The sequence below is a fragment of the Panthera onca genome, chromosome A3 (genome assembly GCF_046562875.1).
Source record: "Panthera onca isolate mPanOnc1 chromosome A3, mPanOnc1 haplotype 2, whole genome shotgun sequence".
Classification (NCBI taxonomy): domain Eukaryota; kingdom Metazoa; phylum Chordata; class Mammalia; order Carnivora; family Felidae; genus Panthera; species Panthera onca.
In genome coordinates, this window is record NC_138341.1 from 39,387,850 (window position 1) to 39,402,692 (window position 14,843).

The 14,843-nt window shown below is 36.3% G+C and overlaps 1 protein-coding gene across 1 annotated transcript in view; it reads left to right on the forward strand.

Annotated features, from left to right (window-relative positions):
• CHMP3 (charged multivesicular body protein 3) overlaps positions 1-14,843 on the forward strand; it is a 52,520-nt gene that overhangs the window by 19,199 nt on the left and 18,478 nt on the right. Inside the window, exon 2 of the mRNA XM_060655883.3 lies at positions 357-417. Within this exon, the coding sequence (XP_060511866.1) occupies positions 357-417 (61 nt within the window). The remainder of the gene's footprint in view (positions 1-356; positions 418-14,843) is intronic.

Genomic DNA, 14,843 nt, shown 5'->3' on the forward strand with positions numbered 1-14,843 from the left:
ATGTTGAAAATCTTCTGATGCCCTTAAAATCTATCTATTTATGCCTGTGCACCTTTTGAAAAATGTTGATGTACCTGCAGGGTGTTGAACTCTCTCTGAGGTCTTCTGTAAAGTGCTTCTTACTGCCTGCATTCAGATAAGAATCTTTAAATACCTTGGGACTTCTATGTACTGTGAATAAAAACATGGAAGAAAAATAGAATTTGGCCCTAAAGCTTTTGTTTGAAAACGGATTTACTGATTTTGTGTCTGGATTGTGTCTGGAATAAATGTAGAGTGAACACAAAATTCTTTAAAATTTGGTGAATTAGGAGTTTTGGCTTTTGTTTTAATTCCTTTTCTAAAATTTTTCCCAGGTCAATGAATGGTCATTGAAGATAAGAAAGGAAATGAGAGTTGTTGACAGGCAAATACGAGGTAAATTATAATTTTATGTCTCCTATTCCTTACCCTTTTGGTGTATTTTGTATTAGTTCATAAAAATAAACTGACTCTACCTATTGTAAGACATAGTTTATTCTTATATGAATTGTTTATAGCTGTCCTAATCATTTTGCTTTCTAATCATTGTAAGAAAAGCATATACGTTTTATAAGAGCTAAGTCTTTCCTCTGGCCTTCAATTCAGCTATTCAAGGGGCTATGTTCATTATCTCTGACTTCCTAGAGATTAGGTTAGTGTTGGAAATAAAGCTGGTGCTCACATACTGTGATGGATAGAATAAAGACCTTCCAAAGATGTCTACTTTCGAATCTCAAGAATCTGTAAATATGTCATTTATGTGACAAAAGGGACTTTGCAGATGTGATCAAATTAGGGATCATCAGGTGGAGAGATTATCCTGGGTGTCTGGGTGGGTCCAGTGTAATCACAAGGAGCCTTACAAGAAGGAAATAAGATGTTGAGAAAAAGTGAGAAAAAAGGAGATGTGGCCATGGAACCAGATGTTAAGGTAATGTCCTTTGAAGATGGAGAAGGAGGTCATGAGCCATGCAGTTGTCCTCTAGAAGCTAGAGAAGGCAAGGAAATTGATTATTCCTTGAAGCTTCCAGAAGAACACAGTCCTTCCAACACTTTAATTTTAGAATTTTGGCCACTAGAATTGTAAAAGAAACAGTTGTGTTTTAAGCCATTGCAAAAAGGAAGTAAAGAAACCTCGTCTTACCTATGAAGAAATGATCTTATGAAATTCATGTTAAATTGTGGGTAAGGAATGCAGTGCAATTCCATTTTCATCACTCTTTTGTTTATCTTAGCATAGCTATAAATTGAGGAAAATACATTAAAAAAAGTTTTTTAATGTTTGTTTATTTTTGAGGGGGCGGGGTGGGAGTGGAGGGGCAGAGAGAGCAGGAGACAGTATCTGAAGCAGGCTCTGTGCTGACAACAGAGAGCCAGATGTGGGGCTCGAACTCACAAACTGTGAGTTTGACCTGAGCTAAAATCAAGAGTCGGATGCTCAACTGACTGAACAACCCAGGCTTGGGCACCCCGAGGAAAATATATTTCTTTCTTTTTAAAAATATATTTTTAAAGTGTACTTATTTATTTTGAAAGAGAGAGAGAACCAGTAGGGGAGAGTTAGAGAGAGGGGGACAGAGGATCTGAAGCAGGCTCTGTGCTGACAATAGAGAGCCTGATGTGGGGCTTGAACTCCTGAACCATGAGATCATGACCTGAGCCCAAGTTAGACACCTAACCTACTAAGCCACCCAGGTGCCCCACAAGGAAAATATATTTCTAAATGTTGTTGTAAAGTACAACTTAAAATTAAAGTGACTTGCAAAGAGATAGTAATATTTAAAACTTTTATGATTTTTAACACTTTCATAATTAGAGAAAATACCAGCAGGGTATTCCAGTATATCACTTCCTCAAGAAAGGAATTGGAACAGGAAATTCTATTCCCAGCCATGATGGAGTAATGATTTTAGATTTGCGCTTCCATCATAAATAAAGAAAAAAAACTGGACAAATTCTGTGAAACTTCGGTTTTCAAACCTTGGACAACTGACAGCAAAGGATTTTTTTCCCCCCCAGGAAGAGGGAAACAAAGAGAGTCTTTTTTTTTTTTTTTAAGTTTATTTATTTTGAGAGAGAGTTGGGTCAGGGGGGAGAGGCAGAGGGAGAGAGAAAATCCTAAGTAGGGTCCATGCTGTCAGCATAGAGTCCAACATGGGGCTCAATTGCACGAACCATGAGATCATAACTTGAGTTGAAATCAAGAGTCAGATGCTCAACCGACTGAGCCACCCAGGTGCCCCACAAAGAGAGTCTTAATATGGTCCTAATTTTCAGCCTGGAGAAACTTTCTGATCATAGCATATGGAAGGAAATTCTAAGCAGAGCATGGTGGTCTTGGGGTTGAGGAGGCAGAGGTCAGGGTTCAGGGAGGCTGTAGTGACTGGAATTTGTGGGGCAAAATATCAGAGAGAGGGGCAGTACCCAGAGAAAGCTCTAAATGCCTACACAGTGTACCATTGAGTCTTTGGCTGAATTCTAAGCTCTGCATACTTAGAATGAGATTTCAAGAGGCTAGGCAAAGAACAATTACTGGGGACAAAACAAATACACTATAAGCTAAACAATTCTTAGAGCTAACAAAATTGAGAGATGGTAGAGTTCTGATAAGACACAGGAAAGAGACTTTGTTGAACATCTAGGACATTCAGTAGAGAACCCAGAAAGATCACGTTTTAATATTAAGGCTAAGGCAGGCCTAGATTAAAGGCAACCATAAGTCCTCACCAGCAAAGCTTAAAAACAGTTCTTAGGGCCTAAACCTGAGTGGCTCAGTTGGTTGAGCATCCGACTTTGGTTCAGGGCATGATCTCATGAACTCTTGGTTCATGGGTTCATGCCCTATGTCAGGTTTTGCGCTGATGGCACGGTGCCTGTTTTGGATTCTCTGTCTCCCTCTCTCTGGGGCCCTCCCCCGCTCATGTGTGCGCTTGCTCTCTCTCTCGCTCTCTTTCTCTCAAAAGTAAACCAGAAAAAAAGTTCTTGAAAGCTGATCTGCAGACAGCTTAAATGCCAATAAAGGTGAATGCTCTTTAAAGAAAGACCAAAAAATTCAGACACTTAAAATGAAACATTTAGAGTGCCCAACATCCCATGAAAAATGACTAGAAAGAAGCAGTAAAGTGTGACCCAGAATCAGGAAAAAAAATCAGGTGATACAAATAGACCCAGAAAAAAAGGGGTGATTGAAAAAGCAGACAAGCATTTAAACAGCTATTATAAATATGTTAAGGAATTTAAAGGAAAACATGGATATAATGGGATAAATAGAAGATACAGAAAAGAATAAAATGGAACTTCTAGGATTTAGAAATAAATTGAAATAAAATGAAAACTTCACTGCATGAGTTAAAGAAGCACATAAGACAGTATAAAAAATAAGATCAGTGAAAGTAAGTAGTACAAACTATCTAAACTATAATACAGAGGGAAAAAAAGTAAAGGAAAATATGTATGAACACAGCATCAGTGACCTGTGGAACAATATCAAGTGGTGTCATGTGTCAAGGATAATACAAACAAAAACATACCACAGCATGTCATATTCAAATTACTAAAAGTTAACAATGAAGAGAGAAGACAGTCCGAGAAAAAAATCACATTAAAAAACAAAACGATAAGGATGATTAAAATTTTCTTTCAGAAACAATGCAAACCAAAACATCTTTTTTTCCTGTTTCTTAAATTATTTTAATTATTTTTAGAGACAGAGAACGAGCAGGGGAGAGGGGCAGAGAGAGGGAGAGATTCTTAAGCAGGCCCCACACTGAGTTTGGAGCCCAACTCAGGGCTCTCCCAGGCTCTGGGGTCGTGACCTGAACTGAAATGAAATCAGTAGTCAGATGCTCAACCAGCTGAGCTACCCAGGCACCCCAAACCAAAACATCTTTAATGTGCTGAAAGAAAGAAAAGAACTCAACATTATCCTAGAATTCTATATCCAGTTAAAATAGCATTCTGAAGTGGAGGTGAAACAAAGCCATTTTTATACAAAAGCCAAGAGAATTTGCTGCCAGGAAATCTACAGTACAAGCCATGTTAAAGGAAGTCGTGAGCTGAAGGAAAATTATACAAGATACAAACTGGGATCTACCCAGAGGCATGAAGCATGCTGGAAATATTAAATATGTAAGTAAATATAAGTTTTTTCTTTTTAAAATTTCTTTTAAAAATTACTGAATTTTCATGCCTGAGTGGCTCAGTCTGTTATGCTTAACTCTTGATTTTGGCTCAGGTCATGATCTCAGAGTTCATGGGATGGAGATCAAGCCCCAAGTCAGGCTCTGCACTGAGCCAGGAGCCTGCTTGGGATTCTCTCCACCCGCCCCCCTCAAAATAAACATTAATAAAATAAATGTTACTTGCTTATAAAAATTTATCATAGAAAGACTTGTCTTTCATTTGGTTTTATATTAGCAGTCAAGGTGAATAGATTTTGTAAAAAATACCAGTGCAAAACCTAGAATCTGCAAAATTAAGCTATGATCTTGAAGTCAGAGTACTGGTTACCCTTGGGGGCATGGTGCATTAAGGCAGACATAAAGAGACTTTTGTAATACTTTGTTTCTTGATATGGTGGTTACATAGGTGTGTTTAATTTGTGAAAATTTGTATATCTCTACAGTAATGTATGCTTTTCTGTGTGTATGATCTACTTGAAAAAAAAGTTTAAAGAGAAAAACAATAGTAACCTCAATAAAGCAAAGTATAAGTACAAGTAGTTCTCATCTTCTTATGGAGAACTCATGTAGTCCAGAGTTTTAGCTTTCAGTTAGATGTTTAATACACTTAGAGTACTCATCATAGACAATACTAGAATGAATTTAGACCATATACATTGCCCCCTTCTCAAATGAAAATAGTTTGGTTTCTATATCTCTCCCCATGAGTATAAAAGTAATAATATACATATCGATGCAGAAAAGTATAAATAGGAAAGTTAAAACCACCCTGAAATTCTACCACCCACACATAATACCACAAATATTTTGGTGATCATCCTTTCAGATATATCTGAAACTTATATCTGTACTTGTATTTGTACAAAAATACTTATTTATGAATGGATCATACTTTTCCTGTTGATGTTGTATTGATTTATTTCTTATAAAGTCAAGTATACCTAATACAAAACTAGTTTTAAGTATACCGTTCAGTGACATTAAGTACTTTCATACTGCTGTGGAACCCTTTACCACTATCCATTTTCAAAACGTTTCCTTTTTCCCATACTGAAACTCTGTACACATTAAACAATAACTTTCTTTCCCCCCACGATGGATACCAAATTCCCTAGTAACCATTGTTCTACTTTCTGTTTCTATGTATAATTTGACTATTCTAGGTACCTCATATAAGTGGAATCAAACAATATCTGTCCCTTTGTGCCTGACTTATTTTACTTATCATGATAATGTTTTCAACATTCATCCATGTTATATAGCATGAATCAGAATTAACTTCCTTTTTTTTTTTTCTTTTCCTAACCCTACCGATTTAACTTCCTTTTTAAGACTGAGTAGTACTTCATTATATTCATCTTGTGATAGACATTTGGGTTGTTTCCACCTTTGGGCTATTGTGAATCATGCTGTTATGAACATGAGTGTACAAATATCTCATCAAAGCCCTGATGTCATTTTTTTTTTTTTTTTTTTTTTTTGGTATGTATATACCCTATAGTGGAATTGCTGGATCAAATGGTAATTCTATATTTAATTTTTGAGGAAACACCATAGTGCTTTCCAGAGCACTCCACTATTTTACATTCCTAATATCAACAGCTAAGACATCCAAAAACAACCATATATATGAGGGAATATAAAAGGTCACCATGCACACTGAGGGGAAAATGCAGCTCTGAAAAGATCTGAGAAGACTTTAACTTTACAGTGCAGCAGGTTGGTGCCCAGCACAGAGGTACCCTACATCAATAAAAAACAGCAAACCCTGGGGAAGTGGGAGAGTCTGATTTCCAGAGTTATAAGATTCAAAGACTCATTTTCAACAATAACAAAAAAATCACAAGATGTACAAACAGGAAAATATGGTCCATCCAAAAGAAAATAAATGAACAAAAAATGTCCCTGAGAAAGACCAGATGACTGATTTACTCAACAAATATTTTCAAACAGTTGTTTTAAAGGTGTGCAGAGAGCTAAGGTAAGATGTGGACAAGGTCAAGAAAATGACAGAACCATGAACAAATGTTCATGAACAAAATGGAAACATCAGTAAAGAGAAAGCATGAAAAACAAAGAAGAAATTCTGCTGAAAAGTACAGTAACTGAAATGAAAAATTTGCCAGCGTTATTTGAAAGCAGATATGAGCAGGCAGAAGAATCAGTGAACTTGAAAATAGTATAGTTGGAATTATCAAGTCTGAGAAGAAGGGAAAAAAATTGAAGTAAACTGAGCCCAAGGGATCTGTAGGACACCATGAAGTAGGCCAGCATACACCCTGTGGGAGTCCCAGAAGCAAAGTAGAGAAAAGGGGCAGGGAAATGATTTAAAGAAATATTGACAAAAACTTCCCTAATTTTATGAAAGACATGAATATAATCCAATAAGTGCCACATACCCCAAATGATGTATATTCCAACAGACTCATGCCAAAGCACATTATAATCAAATTTTAGAAAGATGATGTTTAAAGTAGGGAGAAATGACTCACCATATAGAAGGGATCCTCAGTGAGATTTTCAGCAGATTTCTCACCAGAAGTGTTGAGGCCCAGAAGGCAGTGGGTCGATATATTCAAATGCTGAAAGAACTATCAGCCAAGAATCCTATATCCAGCAAAATGAGGGAGAAATCAAGATATTCATAGATAAACAAAAACTGAGGGAATTTGTTAACCACTAGACCAACCTAGCAGTAAGTGCTATAGGGTGTCCTTTCGGTTGAAATTAAAATAGGACAGCAACTTAAAGCCATGTGAAAAAATAGATATTTCTGTTAAAGGTAAATACATGGACAGTTATAAAAGCTAGCATTTTTGTAACATTGATTGTATATCTGTTTTTGTTTTCTACATGATTTAGGAGACTTGAGCATTAAAAAAAAATATGTGTTTGAACTCACAGTACAGAAAATGTACTTCAGTGACATCAGTAACTGAATGGGGGTAGGGACAGAGCTGTATACAAGTAATGTTTTTGTATACTATTGAAGTTAAGCTCATATGAATTCAAGTTAGTGTTATAACTTTAGGATATTAAGTGTAATATCCATGGTAATCACAAAGAAAATAGCTATACATTATACCAAAAAGCCAATGAAAAGGGATTTGAAAAGTTCCATTATGAAAAAAGAAATGAGTAAACACAAAAGAAGACATTAATGCAGGAAATTAAAGAAAAAGCTGTAAGGCCTACAGAAAAATACAACAAGTGGCAAAAGTAGGCCCCTTCATATCAGTAATTAAATGTAAATGGATTAAATCTTTAGTTGAAAGACAGAGCTTGGCAGAATGTATTTTTTTTAATGTTTATTTATTTTTATTTTTGAGAGAGAGAGAGCAAGAGGAGGGAAGGGACAGAAAGAGGGAGACTCAGAATGCAAAGCAGGCTCCAGGTTCTGAGCTGTCAGCACAGAGCCAGACACGGGGCTTGAACTCATGGGCTGCGAGATCATGACCTGAGCTGAAGTCGGACGCTTAACTGACTGAGCCACCCAGGCACCCTGGCAGAATGGAATTTTTAAAAAATGATTCTACTCTATGCTGTCTGCAAAAGACTTACTTTATTTTCTTTTACTTTAGAGAGAGAGTGTGAATAAGGGAGAGGGGCAGAGGGAGAGACAGAATTTTAAGCAGGCTCCACACTCAATATGGAGCCCAACAGGGGACTGGAGCCCATGAACCTGGAATCATGACCTGAGCCAAAATCAAGAGATGCTCAACTGAGTGATCCACTTAGGTGACCCTGAGACTTAATCACTTTAGATCCAAAAGTACAAATAGGTTGAAAGTGAAAGGACAAAAAAAGATAATCCATGGAAATGGTAACCAAAAGAGAGTGGAGGTTGCTATATTTACACAAAACAAACTTTAAATAAAAAAGATTAGAAGAGTCAAAGAAGGACATTATATGTTATTAACAGTTTCAGTAGAATAAGAGGATATAACAATTAATTATACACATCTATGCCCCTGAAAAGATTGTCAAAATATATGAAGCAAAAATTGACAAAACTAAAGGGGGAAGTAATTCTACAATAATAGTTGGAGACTTTAATAACCTACTCTCAAAAGTGAATAGAACAACCAGATAAGGTAAATAAGGGGGGTGCCTGGGTGGCTCAGTCAGTTGAGCATCTGACTCTTGGTTTTGCTCAGGTCATGATCTTGTAGTTTTGTGAGTTTGAGCCCCATGTTGGGCTCTATGCTGGCAATGTGGAGCCTGCTTGGGATTCTCTGTCTCCCTCTCTCTCTGCTCCTCCCTTGCTTGTGCTGTCTCTGTCTCTCTCAAAATAAATAAATAAACTTAAAAAAATAATAAGGAAATAAGAATACTTGAATAACATAATAAATCAATTAGATCTAATAGACCTATACAGAATACCCAACAACAGAATACATATTTTTCTCAAGTGCTCATGGGACATTCTTCAGAATAGACTATATGTTAGTTCAAAAATCAAGTCTCAATCAATTTAAAATATAGTTATATAATGTGTCTTCTCTGACCACAAGGTTGAGTAGAAGTCAGAAGATGGAACACTGGAAAATTCACAAATATTGGGAAATTAACACACTCTTTTTTTAATGTTTATTTTTGAGAGAGAGAGAGTGTGAGCGAGGGAGGGGCAGAGAGAGAGGGAGACACACAATCTGAAGCTGGCTCCAGGCTCTGAGCTGTCAGCACAGAGCCTGATGTGGGGCTTGAACTCACAAACAGTGAGATCATGACTTGAGCCGAAGTCAGATGCTTAACTGACCGAGTCACCCAGGTACCCCAACACACTCAAAACAGTATATGGGCCTATATGTATATATACGATATGTACATCTATATCTGTATCATAGATAGATAGATAGATAGATAGATAGATAGATAGATAGATAGATAGATAGATACACACCATAAGGGAAACTAGAAAGTATTTATAGATCAGTGAAAATCACAATACAGTATATCAAAACTTACGGTATGTAGCAAAAGCAGTACTCAGAGGGAAATTATAGCTGTAAAAATGCTTACATTAAAAAAGGAGAACTCAAATCAACAACCTAACTTTACATCTTACAGAATTAGAAAAAGAAGAAACTTAACCTAAAAATAGCAGAATGAAAGAAGTAATAGGATTAGAGCAGAGATAAATAAAATGGAGAATAGAAAAACAATAGAGAATAAGAAATCAAAAGTGAGTTCTTCGAAAACACCAATAAAATTGACAAATCTTTGCTACACTGACTAAAAGGACAAAAGAGAGAGAAAGAAGACTCAAATGCCTAAAATTGGAAATGAAAGTGGGAGTGCTACTACGATTCTAAAAAAAATTGACAATATATATTATAGGGGTACTATGAACAGTTGTACATCAATGAATTGGATAATGTAGATGAAATGGACAAATTCCTAGAATCACAAAACCTACCAAGACTGAAACATGAAGAGAAAATCTGAACAGATGTAACTAGTAAGGAGATTGAATCTGTAAGCAAAAATCTCCTGAGAAAGAAAAGTCCTAGATCTGATATATTCCCTGGTGATTTCTACCAAACATTGTAAGAACTAACCCCAGCTCTTATCAAACTTTTCCAAAAAATTGAGAAGAAAACACTTAAGTTCTTTTATAAGGCCATCATTTCCCTGATACCAAAGCCAGATGACACTACAGGAAAAGAAAACTACAGACCAATATCTCTTATGGACACTGATGCAGAAATAACCAAAAAAGAAAAGCAAAGAAAAAAAAAAACTAGCAGACAAAATTCAAGAGGATTATTCACCATGGCAAAATTGGATTCCTGGAATGCAAGGATAGTTTAATATATGTAAATCAACCAATGTAATATAGCACATCAATAAAATAAAGGAAAAAATACATGATCATCTCAGTTGATGGAAAAAACATTTGACAGAATTTGACACCCTTTTATGGTAACATTGATAGGAATAGAAGGAAATTACCTCAACATAATAAAAGCCATATGTGAAAAATCCACAGCAAACATTACACTCAGTGGTGAAAGAAAGCTTTTTCTGTACCATTAGAAACACCGCAACAATTGCCTGACTTTGCTACCTCTCCTCAACAGAGTACTGGAATCTCTAAACAGAGCAATTAAGTAAAAGAAAGAAAAGGCATCCAAACTGAAAAGGAAGAAGTAAAATTATCTCTTTTCAGATAATACTATCTTAATGTGTATAAAACCCTAAAGATTCTACAACAAAACTGTTAGAACTAATAAGTTAATTCAGCAAATTAGGATATAAAACATAAAAAAATTAACTGCATTTCTATACACTAACAGTGAATAGTCTGAAAAAGAAATTAAGAAAACCGTCCTATTGGGGCGCCTGGGTGGCTCAGTCGGTTAAGCGTCCAACTTCGTCTCAGGTCATGATCTCACGGTCCGTGAGTTCAAGCCCCGCGTCGGGCTCTGTGCTGACAGCTCAGAGCCTGGAGCCTGCTTCAAATTCTGTGTCTCCCTCTCTCTCTGACCTTCCTCCATTCATGCTCTGTCTCTCTCTGTCTCAAAAATAAATAAACATTAAAAAAAAAATTTAAAAACCAGTCGTATTTACAGTAGCAACAAAAAGAGTGAAATACTTAGGAATTAGCCAAGGAGGTGGAAAACTTGTACAAAGAAAACTATAAAAACATTACTGAAAGAAATTAAATATCTAAGTAAATGGAAAGACATTCTGTGTCCATGGATTGGAATACTTAGCATTGTTAAGATATCAATAGCACCCAATGTGATCTACAGATTCAATGTAAACCCTTTCAAAATCCCAAAGACTTTTTTTCGGAAATAGAAAAATCCACTTTAAAATTCATATAGAATCGCAGGGAAGAGCTAAAACAATCTTGAAAAAGAACAAATTTAGAGGACTCACACTCTCTCATTTCAAAACTTACTACAAAACTATAAATAAACAGTGTAGTACCTGCATGAAGACAGTCATAAAGACCAATGAAATAGAATTGAGAGCCCAGAAATAAATCCTTACATATATGGCCAAATGATTTTTGACAAGGGTGCCAAGACCATTCACTGGGGAAAAGAGTCTTTTCAGCAGATGGGGCTGGGAGAACTGGACATCCACATGCAAAATAATGAAGTTGGACCCCTACTTAATACCATATACAAAAATTAACTCAAAATTAAGACCTACATGTAAAAGCTAAAACTGAAATCCCTAGAAGAAAACATAGGGCAAAAGCGTCATGATACTAGATTTGGCAGTGATTTTTTAGATTTGACCCCAAAACTACAGGCAACAAAAAAAATATATAACAAACTGGACTTTATGGAGATCAAAGATTTTTGTGACTCAAAATACATAGTAGAAACAGTAACAGTAAAAAGGTAACCCACCAAATGGTAGAAAATATTTATAAATCATATATCTGATAAGGGATTAATATCCAGAATATATATATAAAGCCCTTAAAAGTCAACAACTAAAAAATAGCCCTATCCAAAAATTTGTAAAGGTTTTGAATAGACTTTCAGGCTTTTAGAATATTTCTCCATAGAAAATGCACAAGTGGTCAATAAGCACATGAAAAAGTGTTCAAAATCACAGATCATTAGGGAAATGCACATCAAAACCACAAAGAGATAACACCTCACACCCATTAGGATGGCTGCTATCAATTAAACAAAATGGGAAACAAGTGTTGGCAACGATGTAGAGAAATTTAAGCCAGTGGTCACTGTTGGTGGGAATGTAAAATGGCACAACAGCTGTGGAAAACAGTATGACTATTCCTCAAAAAGTTAAAAATAGAATTACCATGTGATTCCACAATTCTGCTTTTGAGTATTACTATGGACTCAATGTTTGTTTTGCTCCCAAAATTCGTATGTTCAAGCCTTCATCCCCAGTGTGATAGTATTTGGAGGAAGTGGGGCTTTGGGAAGTAATTAGGCCATGAAGGTGGATCCTTTATGAATGGGATTTAGTGCCTTTATCAGAAGAGATATCTTTCTATTATCTTTATCTTTCTATTATCTACATCTTTCTATTCTGTCTTTATCTTGGCTAGTGTAAATGCTGCAATAAACAGAGGGGTGCATATGTCTTTTCACATTAGTATTTTTGTTGTTTTTGGGTAAATACCCAGTAGTGGAATTACTGGATCAAATAGTATTTCTGTTTTTAATTTTTTGAGGAACCACCATACTCTTTTCCACAGTGGCTGCACCAATTTACATTCCCACCAACAGTGCATGAGGGTTCTCTTTTCTCCACATCCTCTTCAACACTTGTTATTTCTTGTTGTTTTGATTCTAGCCATTCTGACAGGTGTAAGGTGATATCTCATTGTGGTTTTGGTTGGCATTTCCCTGATGATTAGTAATGTTGAGCATCTTTTTGTGTGTTTGTTGGTGATCTTCAGAGAAATGTCTGTTCAGGTCTACTGCCCATTTTTTAATTGGTTTGTTTGGGGTGGGTTTTTTGTTTTTTGGGGTGTTTTTAGTGTTGATATGTTGTTTAAGTTCTTTATATACTTTGGATATTCACCCCTATCAGATATATTATTTGCAAAGATCTTCTCCCATTTAGCAGGTTGCTTTTTTGTTGACAATTTCCTTCCTTTGCAAAAGCTTTCATTTTGATGTAGCCTTAATAACTTATTTTTGCTTTTGTTTCCCTTGCCTGAGTAGTCTTATCTAGAAAAATGTTGCTAAGGCCATGGTAAAAAAAAATTACTATCTATGTTTTCTTCTAGGAATTTTATGGTTTCAGGTCTCATGTTTAGTTCTTTAGTCCACTTTATTTTTGTGTATGATGTTAGAAAGTGGTATCGTCTCATTTTTTTGCAAGTAGCTGTCCAATTTTCCCAGCACCATTTACTAAAAACAGTGTCTTCCCCATTGTATATTCTTGCCTCCTTTGTCATATACTGACCATATAAGTTTGGGTTTATTTCTCGGCTCTGTATTCTGTTCCATTTGTTTATATGTCGTGTGTGTGTGTGTGTGTGTGTGCGCGTGTGCGTGCGCACGTGCCAGTAGCATAGGGTTTTGATTACTATAGCTTTGTACTATATCTTGAAACCTGGGATTATGATACTTCCAGCTTTATTCTTTTTTCTCAGGGTTGCTTTGGCTTTTTAGGGTCTTATGTGGTTGCATACAAATTTTAGTATTATTTGTTCTAGTTCTGTGAAAAATGCTGTTGGTACTTTAATAAGGATTGCATTGAATCTGCAGATTGCTTTGTATTGTATAGACATTTTAATATTCTTCCAGTCCACAAGCATGGAATGAATATATTTTCATTTGTTTGTATCATCTTCATTGTTTTTATCATTGTTTTAATAGTTTTCAGAGTACAGGTCTTTCACTTCCTGGGTAAAGTTCATTCCTAGGCATTTTATTCTTTTTGGTGCAGTTGTAAATGGAATTGTTTTCCTAATTCATCTTTCTGCCACTTTGTTATCAATGTATATAAATGTAGCTGATTTCTGTGTATTTTATCAGGCAACCTTGCTGACTTCACTTATTATTTCAAAGAAGGAATTGTTAAACAAAAAGGAAACAGAACTTAAAGATTTAGAATAGTCTCAATCTGTACATATTGCAAAAAATGAGAAAGCATGTTTAGAAGAAGACACAAGGGTATGACTGACCAACCATTTGATAAAGAGATTAGAATGTGTGTTAACCATGGACTTCTTCAGTGACCCCAGCAAGATTACTGCCAATTTGGACTGAAGGAGATAGATACAGGTCAGAATGAACGAAGGCTGTCAGACTTAGATTCTGCAGGACAGGACAATAAAACAGACCATTAGGCTTCAAACTTGCACTGTTCTTCAAGGAAAGAATGTCTCAAAAGCTGATTCAGAGATCATCAGAGCTACTATCTTGGTTCTAGTAACCCACACTGCTTCTAATCAAAGCTGTAGGGAAAGACTTCTAGTAGACCCCTGGTGGTATGCCCTCCCCTCCCCCCCTTCCCCCCCACCCAGCAGAGCCTTAGGTTGGATGGAGCCTTTACAGAAAGTCACAGCATGGTGGTACCCCACTAAAGTATGAGGGTGATATTGCCACCTCAGTGGGTCTGGAAGTCAGAGCACTCAGTCAAAGAAGATTATTCTTGACTTTTAAGGTCTTCTAGAGTTTGCCTTGCTAGGTTTTGGAATTGCTTGGGACTGTCACCCCTTCCTTCCCTATTTCTCCCTTTTGGAATGCCTGTTGCATGTTCATAACTGGAGAATAATTTTGCCTCAGGATCAATCATACCTTGAGTCTCACCCATATCTGATTTAGATTGTGTATATATATGGCACTTGGGTGACATCCGGCTTTGGCTCAGGTCATGCAATCTCATGGTTCATGAATTCGAGCCCTGCATCAGGCTCTGTGCTGACAGCTCAGAGTCTGGACCCTGCTTTGAATTTTGTGTCTCCCTCGCTGTCTGCCCCTCCCTGCTCATGCTCTGTTGTCTCTCTCAAAGATGAATAAACGTTAAAAAAAATTTAGATTGTATATTTTATATATAATTTATTTTTTAATATAGTTGGCTTACATGTTACATTAGTTTTAGGCGTTAGATGAGACTTTGGACTTGAGAAGTTAAAGTTGATGCTGGAACGAGTTAAGACACTTGAGGTGGTTGGGATGGAATGAGTGC